This window comes from Narcine bancroftii, chromosome 8 (assembly GCF_036971445.1).
Source record: "Narcine bancroftii isolate sNarBan1 chromosome 8, sNarBan1.hap1, whole genome shotgun sequence".
Lineage (NCBI taxonomy): Eukaryota > Metazoa > Chordata > Chondrichthyes > Torpediniformes > Narcinidae > Narcine > Narcine bancroftii.
Genome location: NC_091476.1, coordinates 46047745 through 46071146, shown reverse-complemented (window position 1 = coordinate 46071146; position 23402 = coordinate 46047745). Strand labels below are relative to the sequence as shown.

At 38.3% G+C, this 23402-nt stretch overlaps 1 protein-coding gene across 6 annotated transcripts in view; it reads right to left on the bottom strand.

Annotated features, from left to right (window-relative positions):
* Positions 1-23402, bottom strand: part of map7d3 (MAP7 domain containing 3) — a 140594-nt gene that overhangs the window by 81001 nt on the left and 36191 nt on the right. For 5 of the 6 annotated variants that reach the window (XM_069893563.1, XM_069893565.1, XM_069893560.1 and 2 more), the window contains 5 exons: positions 14411-14512; positions 12182-12262; positions 10033-10196; positions 6486-6600; positions 1964-2056 (listed from right to left, as the gene is read on the bottom strand). In XM_069893563.1, the coding sequence (XP_069749664.1) occupies positions 1964-2056; positions 6486-6600; positions 10033-10196; positions 12182-12262; positions 14411-14512 (555 nt within the window). The remainder of the gene's footprint in view (positions 1-1963; positions 2057-6485; positions 6601-10032; positions 10197-12181; positions 12263-14410; positions 14513-23402) is intronic. The other variant, XM_069893564.1, reaches the window with a different exon arrangement.

Genomic DNA, 23402 nt, shown 5'->3' with positions numbered 1-23402 from the left:
CTTCTTAACCATCCCATCAATTTGCTTGGAAACCTTGAGGGATCTTTGGACCTGGTCACCACCCTGTTCCTCCACGCTATTAAAAAACTTGCCAGTAACCACTTACTCCATCTTCAAGTTTGACCTTCCAAATAACATCACCACACTTATGCATGCGGATTGAATCCCATCTGCCGAACAATGCATCCTGTCCATATTCTGTGTAACCTACGACGACTTTCTGCACCATCCATAACACTTCCAACCTTTGTATTATCTACAAACTTACTGACTCACCCCTCCACATGTTTGTCCATGTTATTTACAAAGATCACAAAGAGCAGGGGTCCCAGAACAGATCACTAAAGCATGTGACTAGTCACCCACCTCCAGGCAGAACATGTCCAATAGTTTTCTAATACCCTCTGCTTTCTGCAGGCAAGCCATTTCCGAATCCAAGCAGCAAAGGTTCCTTGGATCCATGCCTCATGACTAGCTAAATGAACCTGCTATGTCAAACACCTTACTAAAATTCATTTACACATCCGCCACCTTATCTTCATTAATTCCTTTTGTCAACTCCTCAGAAAACTCAATTAGGCCCCTCACAAAGCCATGCTATTTTTGATTGGGTGCTTTCCCTTTTCCTCATAGCATGCCCCCTAATAGTGCGAATGCTTTCACTGCTTTCCATCATGTAGCTGGAGAAAATTGCTGCAAGATCTCTTTCTTTTCTTCCCATTAATTTTCTAGTCTCATCCTCTGAGGAACTAATATTCACTCTGGCTATGTTTTTTTTTAATATATGTAGATTTTACTTGCATTTAGTTAGATTACCCTCAACCTATTTTTGCTCTCTTATTCATCATTCTTTGTTCATTTCTAAAATTCTCTCATTCACACAGTCTGCAAATAAACTTTTCCATATTGTTTGAACTTGTTTTTTTTTAAATTTTATACCATTCTTTGGCTATACGTTGTTCATCTTATGAAGAGTCTCTCTCTCTTAACAGGACATAACCCCATAAATGACTACAAATGCTTATCTTTCATCCTACTATTTTTTTGGACCCTATTAGCTAATTCTGCCTTCACATCTTTGTAATTATCTCTTTTTAAGTTAAAGTCACAAGTTTCAGATGTGTTTTATTTTTTAATTGAGCGCTAACCTATCATATTTTAAGTAATCTGTAGCTTGGATCTGAAATGCAGAACAATTCTTCAAAATTGATTGTAAAATAAGAAATTCATTAAATTTTAAGTTACAACATCCCTACAATGGCAAAGTAGGATTTTCACAGTCATAAGGATTAACTTATTATTACTTATTTCCATATATTGTGAAGTTTAAGTGGGGTTTTGTTCTTGCAGTATGTTGTCAGTGAAAATGATGTAGCACCCAGTCAGCAGTTTGGTTGGATCACTGCTGGTTCTTGAACTTGAGTCTGAACCTACTCCAAAAAGGAAGCAGTTCATTGCAAGTACTATTACAGCCTGATCTGCTATAAATGATATTTGGTCAAGAGCCCCTAGCCCCTACCTCCACCCCTGAGCCCACATCAAAGCACTATTCACTGTCCTTCTCCACCTCACACACCCATCTCAGACTCAACTCAACCTTGTCCAGCAGCATCCCAAACCCTCAGAACAAAATTTGACATGTTGTTTCAGATTAAAAGACAGACATTTCTGGATTGATGCAGACAAGAGGGGCTGAATAACATTCTTCTGTTTTGCAGGTTCCGTCAACAGATTGATGCAAATCCAAGTCAATGCTTTCAGGATAAACATTCTGATTGCTGCAAACCAAGTGCATGCACCCATGCTGAAATATCTCCAGGAAAAGAAGCAATTACTCCATGCTAGCAGGATTAGTATTAGTTTCTCCTTTACAGCCACCACTAAAAAGTTAGCTTGCCACATTCATTAACACATTAAAGATCAATATGATTATTCAGCAATAGTTGTTCCAAACTTCTGATACCAGAACCATCTTCAGTGGAAGTCTGGGAGTCTGAGAAAGGAGGGGGGCAGTCTGACAAACTGAGAGGTGATGTTAAGGAACTGTCAGGTACACCTAAATAAAAGAAAATTAATAATAAAGTAAATGGAGATTAAGGTAGCAGCAAAATATGGGAATGAAGTGATTAGTGGTGAGAAAATGAAATGAACCTGGAAATAAGATGTAATGGTTGTTTTTGACCCTGTTTCAAGCTTCTTTCCCCGTTCTTTGACAATCCAATCTAATGACACAGCTTCTCTACTCATTTCCTCTGGGCTCTTGCATACAAATTGGCACAGGATTGATAAGATTAGTGAGCTAATGTGTGGCTCAAAGACTGATGTGAGTGAAATGAATTTGAACTAAGATCCTGCCGAACTGCATGATTTTGGATAGGGCTTTAAACTAAATCATTGGTTCTCAACCTTTTTCTTTCCACTCACATACCACTTTGAGTATTCCCTATGCCATAGGTGCTCTATGATTAGTAAAGGATTGCTTAAGGTGGTATGTGGGTGGAAAGAAAAAGTTTGAAAATCACTGTTTTAATCGTACCTAATTGACTTGTTATGTGCATGGTTTCAGAACTCCAAAGGAAATGGGCCAATGACAATTTTTCTCAAGCAAAATATTTCAGTAACAATTGGGTCTAGAGCAGTGATTCTCAACCTTCCTTTCCCACTCATATACTATCTTAAGCAATCCCTTACTAATCACAGAGCACTTAAAGTGGTATGTGAGTGGAAAGAAAAAGGTTGAGAATCACTGAACTAAATACTGTAATTGTAGGGGGGGGGGGGGGGCGGGGGAAGGTGGTGGGCTCAACAGATTGGAATGGTTAAAAGGAAGGAGAGGTTATTGAAGATTCCAGAATAAAAGCTGGACAGAAGTTTAGAAAAGAATACAAATTTAAACTCGGGCAACACAGAAACAAATGTGAGAAGGGTGGTGAACTTGGTGAAGGTGTTGTAATTGAATGTGGTGAATGAAACAAGGTAGATGAGCTTAAAGCATAGTTAGAAATTGGTAGGTACGATATTGTGGGCACAAAGGAGACTTGGCTGAAGGAGGATCACAGTTGGGAGCTAAACATCCAAGTATACCCATTCTATCGAAAAAACTGGTAGGTAGATAGAGCGTGGCTCTGTTGATTAAAAGAAATAAAGTAAAATCTTTACCGAGAAGGGACATAGGATCAGAGGATGTAGAATCCCTGTGGGTAGAGTTGAAAAACAGCAAAGTTTTAAAAAAAACCCCTGATGGGAGTTGTATGCAGTCCTCCAAATAGCAGCCAAGGTTTGGGATGCAAATGACAAGAGGAGAGGTAGAGAAGGAATGTAAAAAAAGGCAATGTTATGGTGGTCATGAGCAGGTAGACTGGATGGTGTTGGATCCCGAGAGAAGGAATTTGTGGAAGGTCTAAAAGATGTATTTTATAGCAGCTTGTGGTCGAGCCCACCATGGAAAAGGCAATTCTAGATTTGATGCTGTGCAATACACTGGATTGATAGGAAGCTTTAAGTAAAAGAACCATTAGGAGGTAGTGATTACAAGAGAATTCACTACAGTTTGAGAGTGAGAAGCTAAAATTGAATGTGACGGTATTACATCTGAGTATAGGTAACTACAAAGGCATAAGATAGGAGCTGGGCAATGTTAATTGGAAGGGAACCCTAGCAGGGATAAAGGAAGAGCAGCTCTGGGAATAATTCAAAAAACACAGAATCGTTTCATCCCAAAGAAGCATGCTCAAGGGAGGGTGCAGCAACTGTGGCTGACAAGGGAGATCAGACAACAAAAGCACAAGAGAGGGCATACAGTATTGCAAAAATTAGCAGGAGGAATGGGTAGCTTTTAAAAACCAACAGAAAGCAACAAAGGGAGAAAAGATGAAATATTAAAGTAAGCTAACCAACAACATAAAAGAGGACTCAAAATGCTTTTATACAGAGTGAAAGAGAGGCATGAGAAGACATTGGACCGCTGGAAAATGATGCTGGAGAAATGGTAATGCCTTTGTAGTTACCTATACTCAGATGTAATACCGTCACATTCAATTTTAGCTTCTCACTCTCAAACTGCAGTGAATTCTCTTGTAATCACTACCTCCTAATGGTTCTTTTACTTAAAGCTTCCTATCAAATCCAGTGTATTGCACAGCATCAAATCTAGAATTGCCTTTTCCATGGTGGGCTCGACCACAAGCTGCTATAAAATACATCTTTTAGACCTTCCACAAATTCCTTCTCTCGGGATCCAACACCATCCAGTCTACCTGCTCATGACCACCATAACATTGCCTTTTTTTACATTCCTTCTCTACCTCTCCTCTTGTCATTTGCATCCAAAACCCAAAGAAATGGCGGATGAACTGAATAGGAACCTTGCATTCAGTTGTTACTGTAAAAGACTCCAGTGATGTGCTAGAAATTCAAGAGTCGGGGAGAGAAATCAATGTAGTCATTCTTAGTAAGGACAAGGTGCTTGGGAAGCTGAAGGTTGATGTCACTTGGATCGGATGAACTTGAAATGTTACAGAGTGCTTAAAAACACAAGGCAAAATAGGCTGATGTCAGTAGTATTTCCTTTTGGAGTTCTTTGAGTAAGTTATAAACAGGATAGACAAAGGAAATTTGGATTTTGTTTATTTGAATTTTCAGATGGTCTTTAATAAGGTGACACACACAAGGCTACTAAACAAGATACAGTAGTAGCCTATGGTACAATGGTAAAGGTACTACTATGAATAGAAGATTGGCTGAGTAACAGAGGCAAAGAATGGGAATAAAGGTGGCCTTTTCTGGCTGGTTGTTGGTGACTAGTAGTGTTCCACTGGATTACTGTCACATCCACTACTTTTCAAATTATATGTAAGTAATTTAGATAATTAAATTGATGGCTTTGTGTCACATATGTGGAAGATTCAAAGATAGGTGGAGGGGTGGGTAGCGTTGAAGAAGTCCAGACTTTGATAGGTCGGGAGAATGGGCAAAGAAGTGCCAGATGGAATACAACCCAGGAAGTGTTTGGTCAAGCAGTCTGGTATGAGTAAAGTAGCAGACTATTTTCTTGCCCTTCCCTATCCTAGCAGGGAGATACCCTTCTTAGCCCACTGCCCTCTCCCCATCACTTCTCAATTTTTCTCTTCTACCCTCCCACTTACATCCACCTAATATGTCTTAGCTGTTAGCCTGTGCTTCTTTCCTTTCCCCTTCCTCCCTCTCCTTTGGAGGTCCACAGGGACTAGTGTAGGAGTCCCTGAGATAAACTTACAGGTTGAGTCAGTAGTAAGGAAGGGAAATGCAATGCTAGTATTCATTTCAAAAGGACCAGAATATAAAAGATGTAATGCTGAAGCTTTACAAGGTACTGGCCAGACCACATATGGAGTATTGTGAGCAGCTTGGGATTCCATATCTAAGGATGTGCTGGTGTTGGAGTGGGTCCAGATGAGGTTTACAAGATTGATTCCAGGGATGAGAGGGTTAATGATCAAGGAGCATTTGATGGCTCTGGGTCTTTAGATGGATGGGGGGGGGGGGGGGGGGGAAAGAGTTGTATCGAAACATACTGAGTGGTGCAAGGGCTGAATAGAGTGGTTGTTGGGAAGATGTTTCCAATGGTGGGAGAGTCTAGCACCAGAGGGCACAGGTGCAGAATAAAAGGCTATCCCTTTAGAACAGAGATGAGAAATTTCTTCAGTCATATGGTTATGAATTTGTGGAATTTGGCCCCCAAAGACATATGTGGCAACAAATCTTTGGGTATATTTAAAACAGAGGTTGATACGTTCTTGATTAGTAAGAGCTCCATGGTTATGGGGAGAAGGCAAGAGAATGGGATTGAAAAAAATACATCTGCCATGACTTGACTGGCAGTGCACACTGGATGGGCTGAATGGCCTAATTCTGCTCTTAAGTTTTGTGGGCTTACAGAAAAATTTACCATCACCAGCTTTACTTGGTAACCTCCCTACAAATACAATTCCAAACTGCATGGCATGTGCTTTCTTGGGCACTACGGTGTTGTACTGAATCTGGGCTGTGGGTAGAGATACTGGGAACTGCAAGCTTGATGAAACAGATAAGAAATCAAAAATAATCTGAATTATTTTGAGTGATAATTGTTAAGGAAGAGCTTTATAAACAGAAAAGCTACACCACAGAGGATAAAACTTCAACAATTATTATCTATTATTAATAAATGATCAATTTCCCTTAATTCAATTCTCCCAACTGCACAAGATTCTCCTGAAATTTAACAGATGCCAGGATGAATGAACCTCCCTCACCTCCCTCCTCTTCGTTGATTACCTTATCTGCATTCACCTTGGCTAAGAACAAGCTAATGTTCCTTTACAAATTCAAGCATATTTAAGAGCTAAACATAGCCTGTAAATCAAACACGCATTACTGCTATGAGTGAGAAACTACAAGACTAAGGTTATGTACATCTGGCAGTGACTGAAGGACCATTTTGCAAGGGTACTATAATGGCCATTTACCATTTGAACTTTCCTTCTCAGTTGATACAGCTCCTCCCCAAGACCATCTCTTCTGTCTCTGCTCCAGACGCTGGCTTCGTTCTAAGGTGCGTCGCATCACAGCCTCATAGTGCTCCTGTCAGTTGCAAAGAGGATTAAAAATGCACAAGCAGACAAATTGTACACGTCTCCTACGTTGATAGGAATCCTTTTCCAGAACTGCATAAACAGTCATAGATTTTCAAAATGCTGCTTTAAAACATGTATAAATTAGATCAATATGACATAGAAGCAGGTCCTTTGGCCCGCCATGTCTGTGCTGATGACGATTCCAATTTAAACTAATCCATCTGCTGGAACAAGGTTCATATCCCTTCGTTCCATGAATCTTCGTGTGTCCAAATGCCTCAAACATTGCTATTGTATCTCCTCCAACCACCTCATCTGACAGTAGATTCTGGGCACCTATCACTGTATTTAAAAAAAAAATTGCCTTGTACATCTCCTTTACACTTTTTTTAAAACTTTAAAGCTATAACCTCTGGTATTAGATATTCCCAGTCTTTGTGGGGGGGGGGGGGGAAGAGAGAAACAAAAAATATCTACCCTTTCAATGACTCTTGATTTTATAAGCTTCTATCATTTTGCTCCTCAGCCTTTAATGTTCCAGAGAAAACAATCCAAATTTGTCCAACCTCTCTTACACCTAATACTTTTTTTTTCAATATTTTTATTTTGTTTTATGTAAATTGCACATAGGTAATAATAAGTATCTAACAAAGTAGATATGCTACTACATATGGCTACAAATAATCAATGATGCATTGAAAAAGACAAAAAAGAAAAAGGCACATTTAAAAATTATGCTAATAATCTAATCCCTCCCTTGTGAAGTTATTGGTTGAACATGTGTGCTCCATTACTGTAAAAGGGAAAACAACCAAACCACAAAATGGAATCTAAATAATCTTTATAAATTATGAAAAAAATTAAGAAAGGATCCAATAAACTTAAAACATTTAATTTTTTCCAAAGTCTGGCATGTCATCACATCAGATAACCAATGAATCCGATAGGAGGGACAGCATCTTTCCATCTCACTAATATAGCTCTTCTAGCAATAAGAAGAGCCAAGGCAACTACATGGGATTGTAGCCCAGACAAATTCAAGTCCGTTGGCTTACTTGTTCCAAACAGGGCAAAAAAAGGATTAGGAGACAAATTAATATTAAGAACTAAAGACAAGGTACGAAAAATACTTTCCAATAAATGGAAAAAGAAGACATGACCAAAACTTATGAAACAATGTACCTTCTTCAGTCTTACATCTGTCACATTTTGAAATATTAGAAAAGAATTTTGCCAAGTGAACTTTGGAGAATAAGCTCGATAGACAAAGATGAATTTGCCAATTTCAAAATAGAATCCCATGTAGCATCAGAAAATAACTGTTGAAAATCTTGCTCCCATAATTTTTTGTTTTGTCTAGGGAATTACCACTAGACAACAATAATGACACTCATAAAGGACTGATATGAACTTTTTATGATTCGGTTTAAAATTATAAATCTTCTTTATCATATTTAATTCCAGATCTTAAAGGAGTCTCAATACAAAGGAATTCAAGAAGCTCCTAATCTGTAAATAGCTAAAATAAAAATGTTTAGATAGTTTAAACTTAGAAGATAATTGTTCAAAAGAAGTCAAATTTTGGTCAATAAAAAAAATCTTGAAAGGATTGGATACCGAACTCTGACCATTCATGAAAACTAAAATCTTGAACCGTATGTAAAAAAGAATTAGCTAAAAGAGGACTGACTAGCATAACTCTCTGATATCCAAAATGTTTTCTAAATTGAGATCAAATTCTCAACATATGTTTAACAACAAAATTAAAGTTAATTTAGAAGCAGAAAAAGGTAAAGATGCTCCGACTATTGAAATAAGAGAATTCTTCTTAGTAGATTCAACTTCTAGATTAATCCAACGCAACATCCTCTATATCCTTATTATGAATCCAAAAAATAATGTATGTAATATGAGCTGCCCAATAACCAAATCTAGGATCAGATAATGCCAACCCCCCCCCCCCCACCCCTTTCTCTTTAGGGTTCTGAAGAAAAGTTTTATTAAGACGGGGGCATTTAGTTTCCCAAATGAAAGAAGAGATCATTGAATCAAGCGAATCAAAAAAAACTTTTGGGAACAATACAGATACAGCTTGAAAAATATATAAGAACTTAGGTAGTATATTGATCTTAATGATATTAATGCCTCCAATTAAGGTCATTGAGAGAGGAGACCATTGAGCTAAGGACTTCTTGACATGGTTCATTAAGGTGAGAAAGTTCTCCTGAAACAAGTTATTGAAATTCTTGGTAACTGTAACACTTAAATAATTAAAATGATTTTAGCAATTTTAAAAGGAACAGCAAGGTCTAGAAAGCTGGAAGAGTTCAAAACAAACATCTACAGCTAATACTCTCTAATCAAGACAAACAATTGGTGAACGTATTCTGCATCTTTTCTAACACCTCCACATCCTTCCTATAATGCAGAGTGGCAACTAGAACTGCAAACAATACTAGAATACTCCAAACACCAGTCAACCACTGTTCTATAAGCTGCAACACGACAATTTTATATTCAATGCCCAACCAATGATGAATATAGAAACTTAGCAAAGCCTCCATGGATCCCACATGTGGACTTAACCAATGGAAGCTGCTCACAATCTACACTTCCTGCCGAATACTGTTGTAATTAGCCATTGCTCACTTTTTCTGAAGATCCAGACCTAGCCTTATCCATAACTATCTGAAATCAGTTATCACCTTTTCCAAATTACTATGGAAATCTTGATCATCTGACCAGGGTCATTTCTCAATGCAAGATAATGTATGGTTCTTTCACTAGTTAGTCTATCTTTATCAGGAAACCGCCTGGATGCACCTAACAAATTCGGCTCCATTTACACCTCTGGCATCGTCCCAAATAATAGTGGGGAAATGAAAGTCACTCACTATGACAACCATGTTTCTTTTATATCTTTCTGTAATCTGTATCTATTGGGTGATCTACAGTATAACCCTATTATTGTGTTAGCACCTCTTTTTCCCTTGAGCTCCATCCAAATTACCTCACTGGAAGACCTTCAGAATGTCCCAAGTGTCATGGTGCAATTTCCCATTTTTTACATCCTTCTCTATCGTATCTGAAACATTGAAAGCTTGGACATTGAAGTGCCAGTCTGCTCTTCTGTTAACCAAATCTCTGTAATGGCTACATCACAGTTCCATGTTCTGGTCCAGGCTCTATTTATATCTTAGCCGTAATATCATTGCATTGAAATAAGTACAACAGCTCAAGAGATGAACAGGTTTCAACTCCGCCAAGATGAAAACAAATGCTATGAGATGGTCCAAAGAGTTGTACAGGGACATTCCTGTTCTGAAGGATGCTGGTGTAGATGGAGGATGGGAGGTGTAGTATGGAGCAGTTATGAATCCAGTGGTTCCCAGCCACAGCTGGACAAGTACTACATTTGACCCCTGAATTTGTGACTTACCTTTTCCTCTTCTTGCTTTTGTTTCCTCTTCTCTTCTACTGCATCTCGCTTCTGTTGCTCCTTCTGCCTTTGTTCTTCCAATTTCTTCTGTCGCTCTTCTACTTGTTTCTCAAACTGTAGCCGTGCTTTCTTTTCTTTTTCTAGCAATTGATATTCTTTTGCAGCTGAAGACACAAAGTAAAGCCAGACAGTTCATAACAAGGTATATTAACGGAGCATAAATACTAAAATTATGCTTTACACAGTTCTAAGATCATTGCCTAATTGATTCACTTCACAAACAATACTGTTTTCAGTTATTCTATGCTTTTATTATTGCAAACATCCCAAATGGCTTCACAAGAACTTCAGGCAGTGTGTTCCTTAGATCCCCTGTAAGTTTCTTATCCCTTAATCCAAATCCATGTCCTTTAGTTGTAGGTACTGACCAATCTCTCTGTAACTTGACACTTTTGCATTGTTTTACTTGTCTACTATTTTGCTCATGAAACAACCTATATCACTGCACTATTAATACATGTGACAATACACTTGAACTTGAAAAAAGTTTCCTACTATCTACCATATCCAAGTCTCATAATTTTGTCTACCTCTATCAGATGTCCCATTACATTCCTCCATTAGAATAAAAGAAACAAACCCCATCTATCCATTATTTCAATTAAAAATGCTCCATTCCTTGCAACATCCTGGTGAATTTCCATAGCACTCTCTCCAGCACAATCAAATAATTCCTCAATTATGTCAACCAGAAATGTACACATTAAACCAGCTATGGCCACAGCACTGTTTTACAGAGTTCTCTACTCTTGTATTCTGTGCCCTTAATAATGTACGCAGGATTCCTAGGGCTCAGAATGAGACCATTTTGAGGAAGCTAGACTTTGAGGAGAACATCCCTTTATGGAGAATCGCAAGGTGAAGTGGACACAGATGCCAATGTCTCCATTTATTGTTCCACCTTAACAGAAAAGCCAGTTCCAAGATAGCAGTCTTGAAGCCAACGACAATGATAGGAACAAGGATTTTAAATTACACCCAACTATCTCATTTCCCATTTAAATGGATCTTTTCTTAAGATTTCTGATCTAAATAGTTGCTTTTAAATTCCTCAATTGCCAAACTATCAGGATTCAATCTTGTATCAATCAAAATTTCATGCCTCTTGTATCTTTCTCAACAGTTTAATTACTACATAGAGACACAAAGAGAAACAAGCCAAGAAGCTCGCAATCAGTTCACCATCATCCACAGGATGCAAAATTTTCTCCGTGGATTAGCAATTCAAGTATTTTTCTGAAAACGCAACAGGTGGGAGAGCAGAGTGCCAGAAATGGCAGCAAGGCACTGAAAGTGACAGAAAACACCTCATACTGTTCAGACAGCGAGGAAAGTGTACAAATTAACGGAATGGTATAATGAAGGAGAGGGAGAATTAGGGAAGAATGAAGATACACTGGAGATAAATGTAATTAAATGGCAGAAAAGAACTGTCGTATAACATGAGGAGCCTGGACCTTTTCTGAGATGCTTTAGAATGATGTATGAAGTTGCAGGCTGATTACCTCTTTTTTTGTGATCAGGTCAGTATTCACTCTTGAAGAATTACTGATAGTTCCAGGCTATGAAACATTCAAACAGAGTACAGGTGGCCACAGACAGTGAGTCAATAGAGGAGCAATAGACAAAAATCCATCATCTGTCTCACTTTATTGCCCTTTGAATGAGCGCCCAGCCTGAATGTCCGTGTGCCAAATTGCCAGTCCAGACACAGTGCACACGAGGCAGGTAGAAACTCTGAAGTTGCCTGTTACTTGGGGTCTGATTGCTTTGGTCACAGTGCAACTTGATAAGCTACATCCATCATGGCAACTTTAAACAGCTTTAGCAACAGAGCTACTAGAATTCACAAATGGATCTGGATTGACCTTTCGTGATCAGGCTCTGAACAATTATATTATCTTGCACCATTACACTGCCTCATCAACAGGCCATAACAAGTGGCTTGAGCACACTCTCACTCCTCCCCTCCCCCTCCCCCCCATTTGAAGTGGTCACACTGTCAAGGTCAGGAGTGATGCGAATGAAAAGCTTGGTATTTTTCTAAATGTGTCTTATGGTCACCGGACAAATTTGAGCTGCCACTCACCCATCTCCTTTTCCTTTTCTTCCCTCCGTGCTTTGGCTAGTCTCTGCCTCTCAACAGTCTTTAAAATGGAGCCATCTATTACTGTTAAGAGAAATCACAATGTGTTAATAAATATACAAAATATTTTTAAAATTAAAATTTCATTTTGTTTAGCAGTAGAAATTTGCATGAACTTTGCTTTATTGGACATACCCTTCCAGTCATTGGAAACAACTTCTCATATGGAGGCAATGGCTTTGATCAATGAAATGGGACTCATTGAAACTCCACTGAGAAATATAATTGGGGATAACAGTAATGAGACAATGAATGGAGAAGGGTGATGGGTTTATGTTTAACTATTTTAAATAACAGATCAATGGTGCAACATTGCTGCATGTCATTTTGGCTCAGACATAAAGACTCAAGCATAGTAGGCCACTAGGCCCTTCCATTCAGTCTGATCATGGCTGATCAGTTGGAGGTTTCTTTGATGAGATTCTCCAAAGTTATCTACCACCTTAAACCAGGGTAACAATTAGGGACATTAACCACTTGAGAAGTAACTCCACATACTGTACCTTCTGATGGTAGCAGTGTGGAGGGCACGGCTGAGGGCCCTCGAGGTTAGAGGTTGCTTTCTTTTAGAAGTCCTTGATGGAGTGAAGACTGATGGCGCTAGCTGAGTTTACAACTCTGTAGTCTTTTTCTGTCCTGTGCATTGGCACCTCTCACCCAGATAGTGATGCAACTATTCAGAATGCTCTCCATGGTTATACCTGTAGAAATTTGCATGTCTTTGGTGATATACCAACTCTCCTCAAACTTTTGATGACGTATAGCTGCTGGCAAGCCTCCTTCATGATTGCATCCACATGGTGGCCCCAGGACAGATCTTCAGCAATGTTGACATCCAGGAAATTGAAGTTCTTAAGCCTTTCTACTGCTGAGGACTGGTTCATGTTCTCCTGATTTCGCCCTCCTGAATTCGTCCTCCTGAAGTCCACAATCAGTTCCTTTGCTTTGCTAACATTAAGTGCAAGGTTATCTCACTCCTTTATGCTTCTTCATTGCCATCTGTGATTCTGCCAACGACTGTGGTGTCATTGGAAAATTTGTAATGGCTTTTGATTTGTGCTTAGCCACAGTCATGGATGTAGAGTGGTCTAAGCACACATCCTTGAGGTGTGCCTGTGTTGATGGTCAGCGAGGAGGAAACATTGTTTCTGAATTGTACTGACAGTGATCTTCTGATGTGGGTGCGGAGACTCAGGATTTGGAGCTTGTTGACCAATATTCAGGGTATGATGGTGCACGATGTATGTGTTGCTGTTGTCTAGGTGATCCAGAGCCAAGTGGAGAGCCAGTGATATTGCATCTGCAACCCACCTCAGCATATGGGGGATTTAACTTCAAAATAAAATGTGAATAATAAACTAATGTAAATTTGAAAGCCTTGACTATCAAAACTTTCTTCTGGTTCAAGGAAGGAAATCTACTAATCCTTGTGCATAAAGCAATTCCCAACCCAGCAATGTGGACTCTTAACTCTGAAATTACCTAGTCACTCAGTTCAGGGGACAACTAGCAATGGACAATAAATGACATCTATGTCTCTTGAGGAATAATCTATAAAAATCCCTACAAACTTTTATCTTTGCTGAGCCTTTAGACTATGAGAAGCAGATTGGGTTGCAAATTAAAACAGAAAAATAGAACGCAGTAGGTGCATTTCATTAATTCTCACCCTCCCCAGTGCCATTGTAACCACCCTACTCATCAAGGCTTCTTCATCAGCACCTCCCCCCCACTTCTTCAGCAGCAGAGGAGCAGGGATCACCACCAACTGCAAGTTCTCTTCCAAAATGCACATCACACTGATGTGGAAACTTACAACCAGTCCTTCGTTGATACTAGGTCTAAATCTTAGAAATTCCTATCCACAGCCCTGTGGGTTTGGCCCCATCAGAACTGCAGAGGTTCAAGATGTAGCTCATCACCACCTCCTCAAGGGCAGTTAAGGATAGACTACAAACGTTGGCTTTGCTAGTGAAGCCAAGATCTCAGAAATTAGTACGCTACAAAATAAATCATGAAAATGAATTAAAACATCTTTTCAAATGTCTTAAATACAGAGCTGAATACAAGTACTGGAAGGAACTGCCATGGATTGTACATGGTCCCACAGACTGGCATCACTAATATATTTTCAGGAATCTGACTGTCAGCATTCAGCAATGTTCCAGGTACCTGGTTTGGATGGTGCTTTTGCAATGACTGGTGGTGTATCGCAGACTGGACTATTTACACTTTGGCTTCTTCTTTCATCAGCTTGTGCTTGGGCCGCAGCAACTGTGAGAGAAAGGAGGAGGGAGAGGAGAAAAAGAAAACTCATCAATCATACAGCAGGCAACTGTTGGATGACTGTAGCCTTTCTTGGACATCTCTCAACATTTTGACAATCCACCTATTTCACAAACTAAATTTTGCATCTTCTGATGTACTGCTATCATATTTAATTACAGTATCTGGAAGCTAATCCAATACCATGACCACATTACATTACCTACACTTATGTTTTAGGACTGGGACCTCATGCCAGGTTAAACTGCTGCTACCCTACCATGCAAACAGAGCCACAGAATAATTCTTAAATTCATGCCAACACACCAGGCAGGCAGAACATTTCATTGTAACATGTTGCAAGTCAGATCCACAAGAGAGGGCGGCAAGACGAGGCAAGTCTTCCTGTTACAGGAAGCTATCCAATGACATTTAATTCACAAGTAGATTTTGAAGTAAATTTGACCACAAAATAGTTACAACACTGAGGATGCCATTTGGCCCATTAAGTTTATTTTAGCTCACCAGCTATTATCCTTCAAATGTTCTCCTTTCAGATACTTGTCCCCGTTTCCTTTAGAATGTTCTCCCCCCCCCCCACCCCCAGCAATTACTTGCTACAACTATGTTTTCTCTTTTAGTTCTTCAGCCAATCACCTTGGTTTGAAAACTTCTTAGCCTTGACCTGTCATGACTCTACACAATCTTAAAATACCCAATGTTTCAAAGGGAACATCACAACTTCTCCACAGTAAAGGATTTTACTACAAATCTTCTGTATTCTCTCCAAATATTTTGTCCCTTTCCCATTGCATTGTGGCTCAGAACTGGATTCAACATTTCAGCTTTGACTCAGTCGTTGAGTATGGGAACAGGATATTCAGCCCATCACATCCATGCCAACCAAAGGAAAACCGTCCACATTAATCCCATCTCCAGCACTTGGTCCACAGCCTCCTAAATCAGGGTGATTCAAGTACTCATCTAGATTCTTCTTAAATGCCGTTATCAACTGTTTCTACCACACTCTCTGGCAGTAAGTAACAGGTGTAAAGGTTAAACCTGGTGTTTATGATTGTGGTTGTTTTATGACTTTTCCTTTAAGAAAGATTGTTGATTTTTTAGCGTTACCATAGTTACTATGATGTCATATGTTGTAATATCCGAGCGTACGAGGATCTCATTCTCGGAATAACCGTGGAAGGAGAGGAAGCTCACTTGAGAAACCTTTCTTTGAATTCATCATTATTATTCATTATTAATCATTTATTATCATTTTAATGTGTTTATTTTTGTTTGAAGTTAAGTATTATTATAATTTAAAATATGCTTTGTTTTACTCATCATTATGATGTGCGAAGCTATGAAATGTTTATTTCACTTTTATCAATGAAAAATTAAAGCTATTTACAGCTGCAATTACAAAGTTTGATTTATTTGGATGAATAAGATGTAATTCGGAATATCGAGGCTTACGTTTCTCGGAAGATTAATGTTTTGAGATTGGGAATTATTAGAAGTTGGGAAGTGTCATCTATATCTTTTATTCGAAGAAAAGTTTTATAAAATTGTGAATTTGTTTGGAAGAAAGGCTACAAAACTCAATTTGTTAAAAATCGAAAAACTTTTAGTAAAGAAAGTCTGTTAGAAAATTCTGGAAGCTTCTATGAGAACATGTATTGTGCAGTTTGAAACCAGCTGAAGCCTTGAAGAACATCTGGTAACCTTGAAAGAGAGAGAAATATAAGATAAAGAGCTCTGGTTTGCAGAAGCTACCAGAGCCATTGGCAGGAAGCCCAGATTCTGTGTTCTATAAACTTAGATAACGCATTCAGTTTGAGAATCCTACAGAACAGAACTAAGAAATATTCTCAAAAGGACCATGCAAAATAATTTTTTTTTAATAATTCCAAGAAGAAGCCAGGAGAAGACAGGCTGCAGTGTGAAGAATTCAAGATGGAGAAGAAGCCTCGTCGGGCTAAAGACCTCGAGCAAACAGCTCCTCTCACAGAGCTGTCTGGTTGTGAGTTGACCCAGTAGGGCAGATGGATAAGGCTTGACGGAAGGTTGGAATTAGTGACCAGAGAAGAAGCGGCTTCAATTACCAAGCTGGAAAAAAACTCCATCAAGGCACTGCAGACCTCATTCACTGACTTAGCGGTTAGTGGAACTGGAGCAGATTAATGTATGTTGCAAAACCCACTGGTGCTGAACCGAGCGAAATGCTGAAGATATACCATTAATTGAGTCTCTCTGGATATTCAGATGTGAATCTTGATGATAGTGTTTCCAGGGTTATGAGCATAGGAAGATCTTCAAAGTCTTCAAAGGCAGCTAGGGCAAGTACACCTTTGCATGCTTCAAGGATATCAGCTATGCATTCTAAGGTGCAAGCAGACTTGGCTACTATCTGTGCACAATGTGAATGCATCACTATCTGGTTGAGAGGTGTCAATGCACAGGACAGAAAAAGACAACAGAGAAGTTGTGAATTCAGCCAACCCCATCAGTCTTCACCCCATCAAGGACATCTTAAAGAAAGCAGCCTCTAGCCTTGAGGGCCATCAGCCGTGCCCTCCACACTGCTGCCATCAGGAGGTACAGAAGTCATTGAAACTGCAGTATGTGGAGTTGCTTCTCAGGTGGTTAATGTCTGTAATTGTTACCCTGGTAGAATGTAGATTAATAACTGATATTTTAAGGTGGTAGATAACTTTGGAAAAATTGTGGAATTGAGTGCTATGGAGAACTTCATAAAAGAAAAGACATGTTTTAGAAGATATGGAAGTTGAAGTGAAGAATCAGCAATTAATGCAAGAAGCTGAAATGAAGATTCAGTGAGAAGACCGAAAAAGATTATCGATGAGAGAAAAGGAAAGACTAGAGCTTGAGGAACAACGTGCTATGAATACGGCCAGAGTAAAAACATTAGCTCAGGCTTCTACAAGATCTATCACTCAAAGTGAAGTATCCAAGGAGCCTCCAGCAGGTCAAAGGGTACCTCAGCCACAAGAATCAAGTATACTTACACAAGGAGCCACAGGTGGCGCTGTTAGTGCTCAAATGTCAATGAGTAACCCTATGGAAAGAGCTAGCGACATTGTATCTTTACCGAGTGCACAATTTATGGATCTTCCCAAAAGAAGAGCATTTCAATCAGGTTCAACCATGCGAGTTGATCATACTCAACAATTGATGTCTCTTCATGTTGCTGAAGAACCAGTGAAAAGTCAAGGATATTCACCAATGCCATCACAGCTATACCAAGGAACCCCATCAATGCCATCTCTTACATATCAAGGTCCAACACCTATGGCACCAGTTCAAGTTCAGCCAGCTCCATTGACAACATATTATCACTCATAGTGAAACAAAATGAAATTTCTGCTACGTTAGCGCAGTAACAAGGTTCATATGGTTTACCTAAGAAGGAAATTACAATTTTTAATGGTGATCCATTATAATATCTGACATTCATAAATTCCTTTGACCATCACATTGAAAGTAATACTAAAAATGCCAAAGATCATCTGTTTTACCTGGAACAGGTTAAGGAACTAGTCAAAACTTGCCAAGGTTTTAAAAGGGCAAAATAATTATTGAATTATTATTATGGCGATGAGCATCAAATTGCAAGGGACCATATAGACAAGATTCTTTCTTGGCCAGCAATAAAATTAGAGGATGCGAAGGCTTTACAATCATATGCACTCTTTCTGAGAGGATGTTGTAATGCAATGGGAAGTAGTATATATTTGCAAGAGCTGAATTTGATTGCTCATCTAAGATGAAGGACTTATGGAGTACCAAGGTTGCAGTTTAAAATGATTCCCCAAAGGGACATTACCTTTGAAGATATTGAACAATTTTTGGAATGGCTCATACATGTTTACACCATACCAGCATTCAATAGTTCCTAAAGATGTAAAGAAGTCTAAATCATCATCTCAACAGAAACCAAAGGGAAGTACCTTTGTTACTGCTGTGTCAGATACAAGCACAAGAAAGAACAAGGAAACAATGGAAAAAGAAGGTCAGACTGCTCAGGAAAGCAGTTTGTAGTTCAAAGATAAGTATGCTTTAGAAAAATGTTCACAACTGGAAAAAAAATCGTATGACGAGAAATTAACCTTTCTAAAGAAGAATGGAATATGTTTTGGTTGTCTGTGTAAAGAACACATCAGCAAAACTTGTAACAAGAGACTCAGTTGTGATATATGCAGTTTAAAACATCCCAAGTTACTGCATACTCAATGAAGTAAAGTTGAGAAGGATGACAAACAATCTGATTCCAAGACTAAAAACATAGTCAAAGAGAATGCCTCAGCTTCGATTCAGACAAACAGTCTTCCTGGGGCCGGTGACAAAGCTCTCTCGATAGTTCCTGTGCAGGTTAAAACTAAAAAAGGAAGCTTCATACTGAAGACCAATGCATTTCTTGATCCAGGAAGTACCACATCATTTTGTACTGTTGAATTAATGAATAAAAAATCTTCAGGGTTAAAAAAAAATAACAAATCTTGTTGAAGACAATGAATGATGAAAGGAACATTGAAACTAATATAGTTTCATGTTTACAGATTGCTGAATTGAATAGCAATGTATTTTGCAATCTTCCAAGTATATATTCTCAGAAGACAATGCCCGTGAATAAGGAGAATATACCTTATCAGGATGATATCAAACAGTGGGATCATCTAAAAGACGTTTGTTTACCCAAGATTAATGCTAAAATCGAGATGTTAATTGGATTAGGCGTACCAAGAGCTCTCGAACCTCTATAAGTAATGAGTCAAAGTGATGGACCTTATGCCATGAGAACATTGCTCGGATGGACAATTAATGGACCATTGGGAGGAAAAATGAATAATGATCAGGACTTGTTAAATGTAAATATCAACAGAGTTTCAGTTGTCAAACTTAATGATCTGCGGGAACAACAGTTTAAAATTGATTTCCCTGAATGTCTCAAAGATATTTAAGAACCTTCAAAGGAAGATAAACAGTTTCTGGATTTAGTTTCAAATTCTGTGAAAGCTGTGGATGGTCATTACTGTATAGCATCATCTTTGAAGAAAAATTTGTAGGCCAGGTAATAAAATAATTGCAGAACAGCGTATGCTTAATTTGAAGAGAAAATTCAAAAGAAATCCTTCCTTTCATTTGGAATATACCAATGTCGTGTCGGATATGATAACCAAGGGTTATGTAGAACAGGTATCTCAAGATATTTTGGAGTGTAAAAATGGTATAAAATGATTATTTACCTCATCATAGAGTTATACATCCACAAAAGGGAAAAAAAACGTGTAATATTTGATTGTGGAGCATCATTTTGTTTCATTGAATTCTCAACTTTTACAAGGTCCAGACTTAATCAGTACTTTAATAGGCGTTCTGATACGATTTTATAAAGAGCCTATTGTGATTGCAGCAGATACTGAAGTGATGTTTCATCAAGTGAAAGAAAGTACCATCAGAAGATCGTGATTTTCTATGATTATTATGGTGGCTTAATGGCAATTTCAGTAAAGATATGATTGAATACAGAATGACATTTCATTTATTTGGAGCAATTTGGTCACCGAGTTATGCAAATTTTCCTCTCAGGAAATGTGCTGAAGGTAATGAAGAGCAGGTTAGTTCTCAGTCTATAAACATCATCAGAAATAATTTCTATGTTGATTATTGTTTTACTTCAGTAGTTTTAGAAAAAGAAGCAATAAATCTTTATCACGAGTTAAAAGAGATCTGTAATAAAGAAGGCTTCTTCCTTACGAAATGGATTAGCAACAGTCGAGATGTGTTAGCTGTTATTCCTAAGGCAGAAAGAGCAAAGGAGATAAAACACATTGACTTGGATTGTGATGTGCGACCTGTCGAAAGATTTCTGGGGATGCAGTGGTGTGTTCAATCTGATGTTTTCAAATTCAAAATTTTTTTGAAATAATTACCTTTGACAAGAAGAGGTATTCTTTCGGTCGTAAGCTCAATATATGATCCTTTGGAAATATTGGCACCAATAGTATTAATAGCCAATAAAATTCTGCAAGAATTGTGCAGAAGAAAATATGGATGGGATGAAGCTATACCAGATTCCATTGAAAAAGATTGAGTGAATTGGATTGAGAGTCTTAAAATGTTAATTATTTTTGAAGTCGACAGATTTTTTAAACCAACAGACTTTGGAATTGCTCAGTTACACCATTTTGCTGAAGTACATGAAGGTGGTTATGATACTGTCAATTATTTAGTACTGCGAAATAATCAAGAGCGAATACATTGTGGATTTGTAATGGGAAAAGCCAGAATGCCTCCATTAAAGCCAGTCACCATACCTTGAATGGAATTGACTTCCGCTACAATGGCGAGCAAAATGGACACTGTGTTAAGAAGAGAATTACAGATGGAGTGAGCAGATTCTGTGTTTTGGTCTGATAGTACATCAGTGCTTAAATACATTAATAACAAAACTATGAGGTTTCATACCTTTGTGACAAACAGAATTAATGAAATCGAGAAGGTTTTGCATGTTAATCAATGAAGGTATGTTAACCACATAACCATATAACCGTTTACAGCACGGAAACAGGCCATTTCGGCCCTTCAAGTCCATACCGGTTCACTTGAACAACTCCACTAGCTCCTCGGCAAACTCCTGAGGAAGTAGAGGCTTTCTTCATGATGCCATTGGTGTGTTGGTTCCAAGAAAGATCTTCCGAGATAGTGCGGTCGAATCGAGCATACAATACATGCAAACACAGAATCAGACGGAATCCTCATCAGAAGTCCATGGTCAGTACGAGTTGGAAACAACGTCTCCTCCTCATTGATGATCAATGCAGGTGCACCTCAAGAATGTGTGTTTTGCCCACTGTTCTAATCACGATGGCTGTGTGGCTCGGCACAATTCCAATGCTAACTACAAATTTGCTGATGACACAACTGTTGTCTGCAGATTCACAAATGGCAGTGAGGAAGTGTATAGAAGGGAAGTAGTGAGTGGTGTCACAGCAAAAACCTTGCACTCAACATCAGCAAAAACAAGGAGACGATTGTGGACATCAGGAGAAAGTCAGGAGAACACAAACCTGTCCTTATTGAGGGCTCAGCAGTGGAGAGAGTCAAGAACACCAAAATGTTAAAACAGTAGATAATCCAGCTGACATGGCTTCACAAGGAGCAAAAGTTCGATCGTTTCTTGGGTGTTTGGTCCTCAATTTCTTTTGCAATCTCAAGAAGATTGGCCTCAAAATCCAGAAGAGTTAAATGAAGTTTCAATGGAGGATCCAGAAATCCAAATTAATAATGTAAATACAATTCAAATATTTGATAAGGAAGATCTTATTGTTTAAATTAATTTGCTATTATTCCTCATGGTTTCGTTTGAAAAAGGCAATAGCATAGATTCTCAGATTAAAGGCTATGCTTTTACATTGTATCAAGAAAAAAATCTGAAGTCCCAAAGGAGCTGTTACCTGACAGTTGATGAATTGGAGAATGTTGAATCGGAGATAATTTGTTTTTGTCAGGGCAAGGCGTTTCCTAATGAGATATCAAAATTGAAGAAAAATCTGAATGTTACAAAGGCAAGTTGTGTTTACAAGTTGAATCCTATTCTTGTAAATGGCGTATTGAAAGTAGGAGGAAGATTGGAAAAAGCAATAATTCCAAAAGAAGTGAAACATCCAATTATCTTAGCTAAAGAATTTCACATTTCTGAATTAACTGTTCAACATATACATGAGAAATATACGTGGTTATAATCATGTACGATCAGAACTGCGCCAGAAATATTGGATACTTGGTGCTTCGTCATTGATCTAAAGAATTATATCAAAATGTATTATTTGTCGATGTGCAAATGCTAAACCTGGACAACAGCAAATGGCAGATTTGCCACAAGACAGAGTTTCACCTGATGAACCCCCATTTACCTATGTGGGAGTTGATTATTTTGGTCCTTTACAAGTAAAACGAGGAAGAAGTGTTGAAAAGTGATATGGAGCTACTTTTACTTGTTTGACTACGAAAGCAATTCATATAGAAGTAGCTTCATCGCTTGATACAGACTCTTTTATCAATGTTCTTCGACATTTTATCGCCAGATGTGGTCAAGTGAAGGAGTTATGTTCTGATAATGGATCTATCTTTATAGGAGCTCAACTAGAGTTACAAAAAAAGTTCAAAATTGGAATCAACATCGAATTCATGATTCATTACTTCAAAAGGAGATTAATTGGATATTTGACCCACCTACAGAATCACATCATGGTGGTGTGTGGGAATGAATGATTAGATCAATCAAGAAAATTCTTAATTCCATTTTGAATAATCAAATGCTGAATGATGATAATCTTCAGACAGTATTGTGTGAGATTGAAGCTATTTTAAATAGTTGTCCAATAACTTAAGTTTCTATTGATTCAAATGACTTCAAGGCACTTCACCGAATCATCTTTTACTTCTTAAATCTAACCCTAATCCAAATTTCTATCAAGACTTCCCTCAACCTCCGATGCTCCAGAGAAAACAACCCAAGTTTGCCCATAAATTCTCCCCATAACTCATATTCTCTAAATCAGGCAAAGTCCTTGTAAATCTCTTCGGTAACCTTTTCAAAGCATCCACATTCTTCCTGTAATAGAAGACCAGAATCGCACACAGTACTGCAAGTTTATATAGCTACACAAACTGTAATCATTGGACTTAGAAAGAATTCTATTGCTCTTTCCTTAAACAATTCATCCCTATGTTAGAGCGGCTAGTTGAAATGAACTGGGACATTCCAAGATTGTTTATGACAACAGAGAATACTCAGGAGATCAAACTGCATCCGGGCTCAGTATTTCCAGATTTCCTGCAACTGCAACTTTCAGCTTGCTGTGACTGAAAAGGA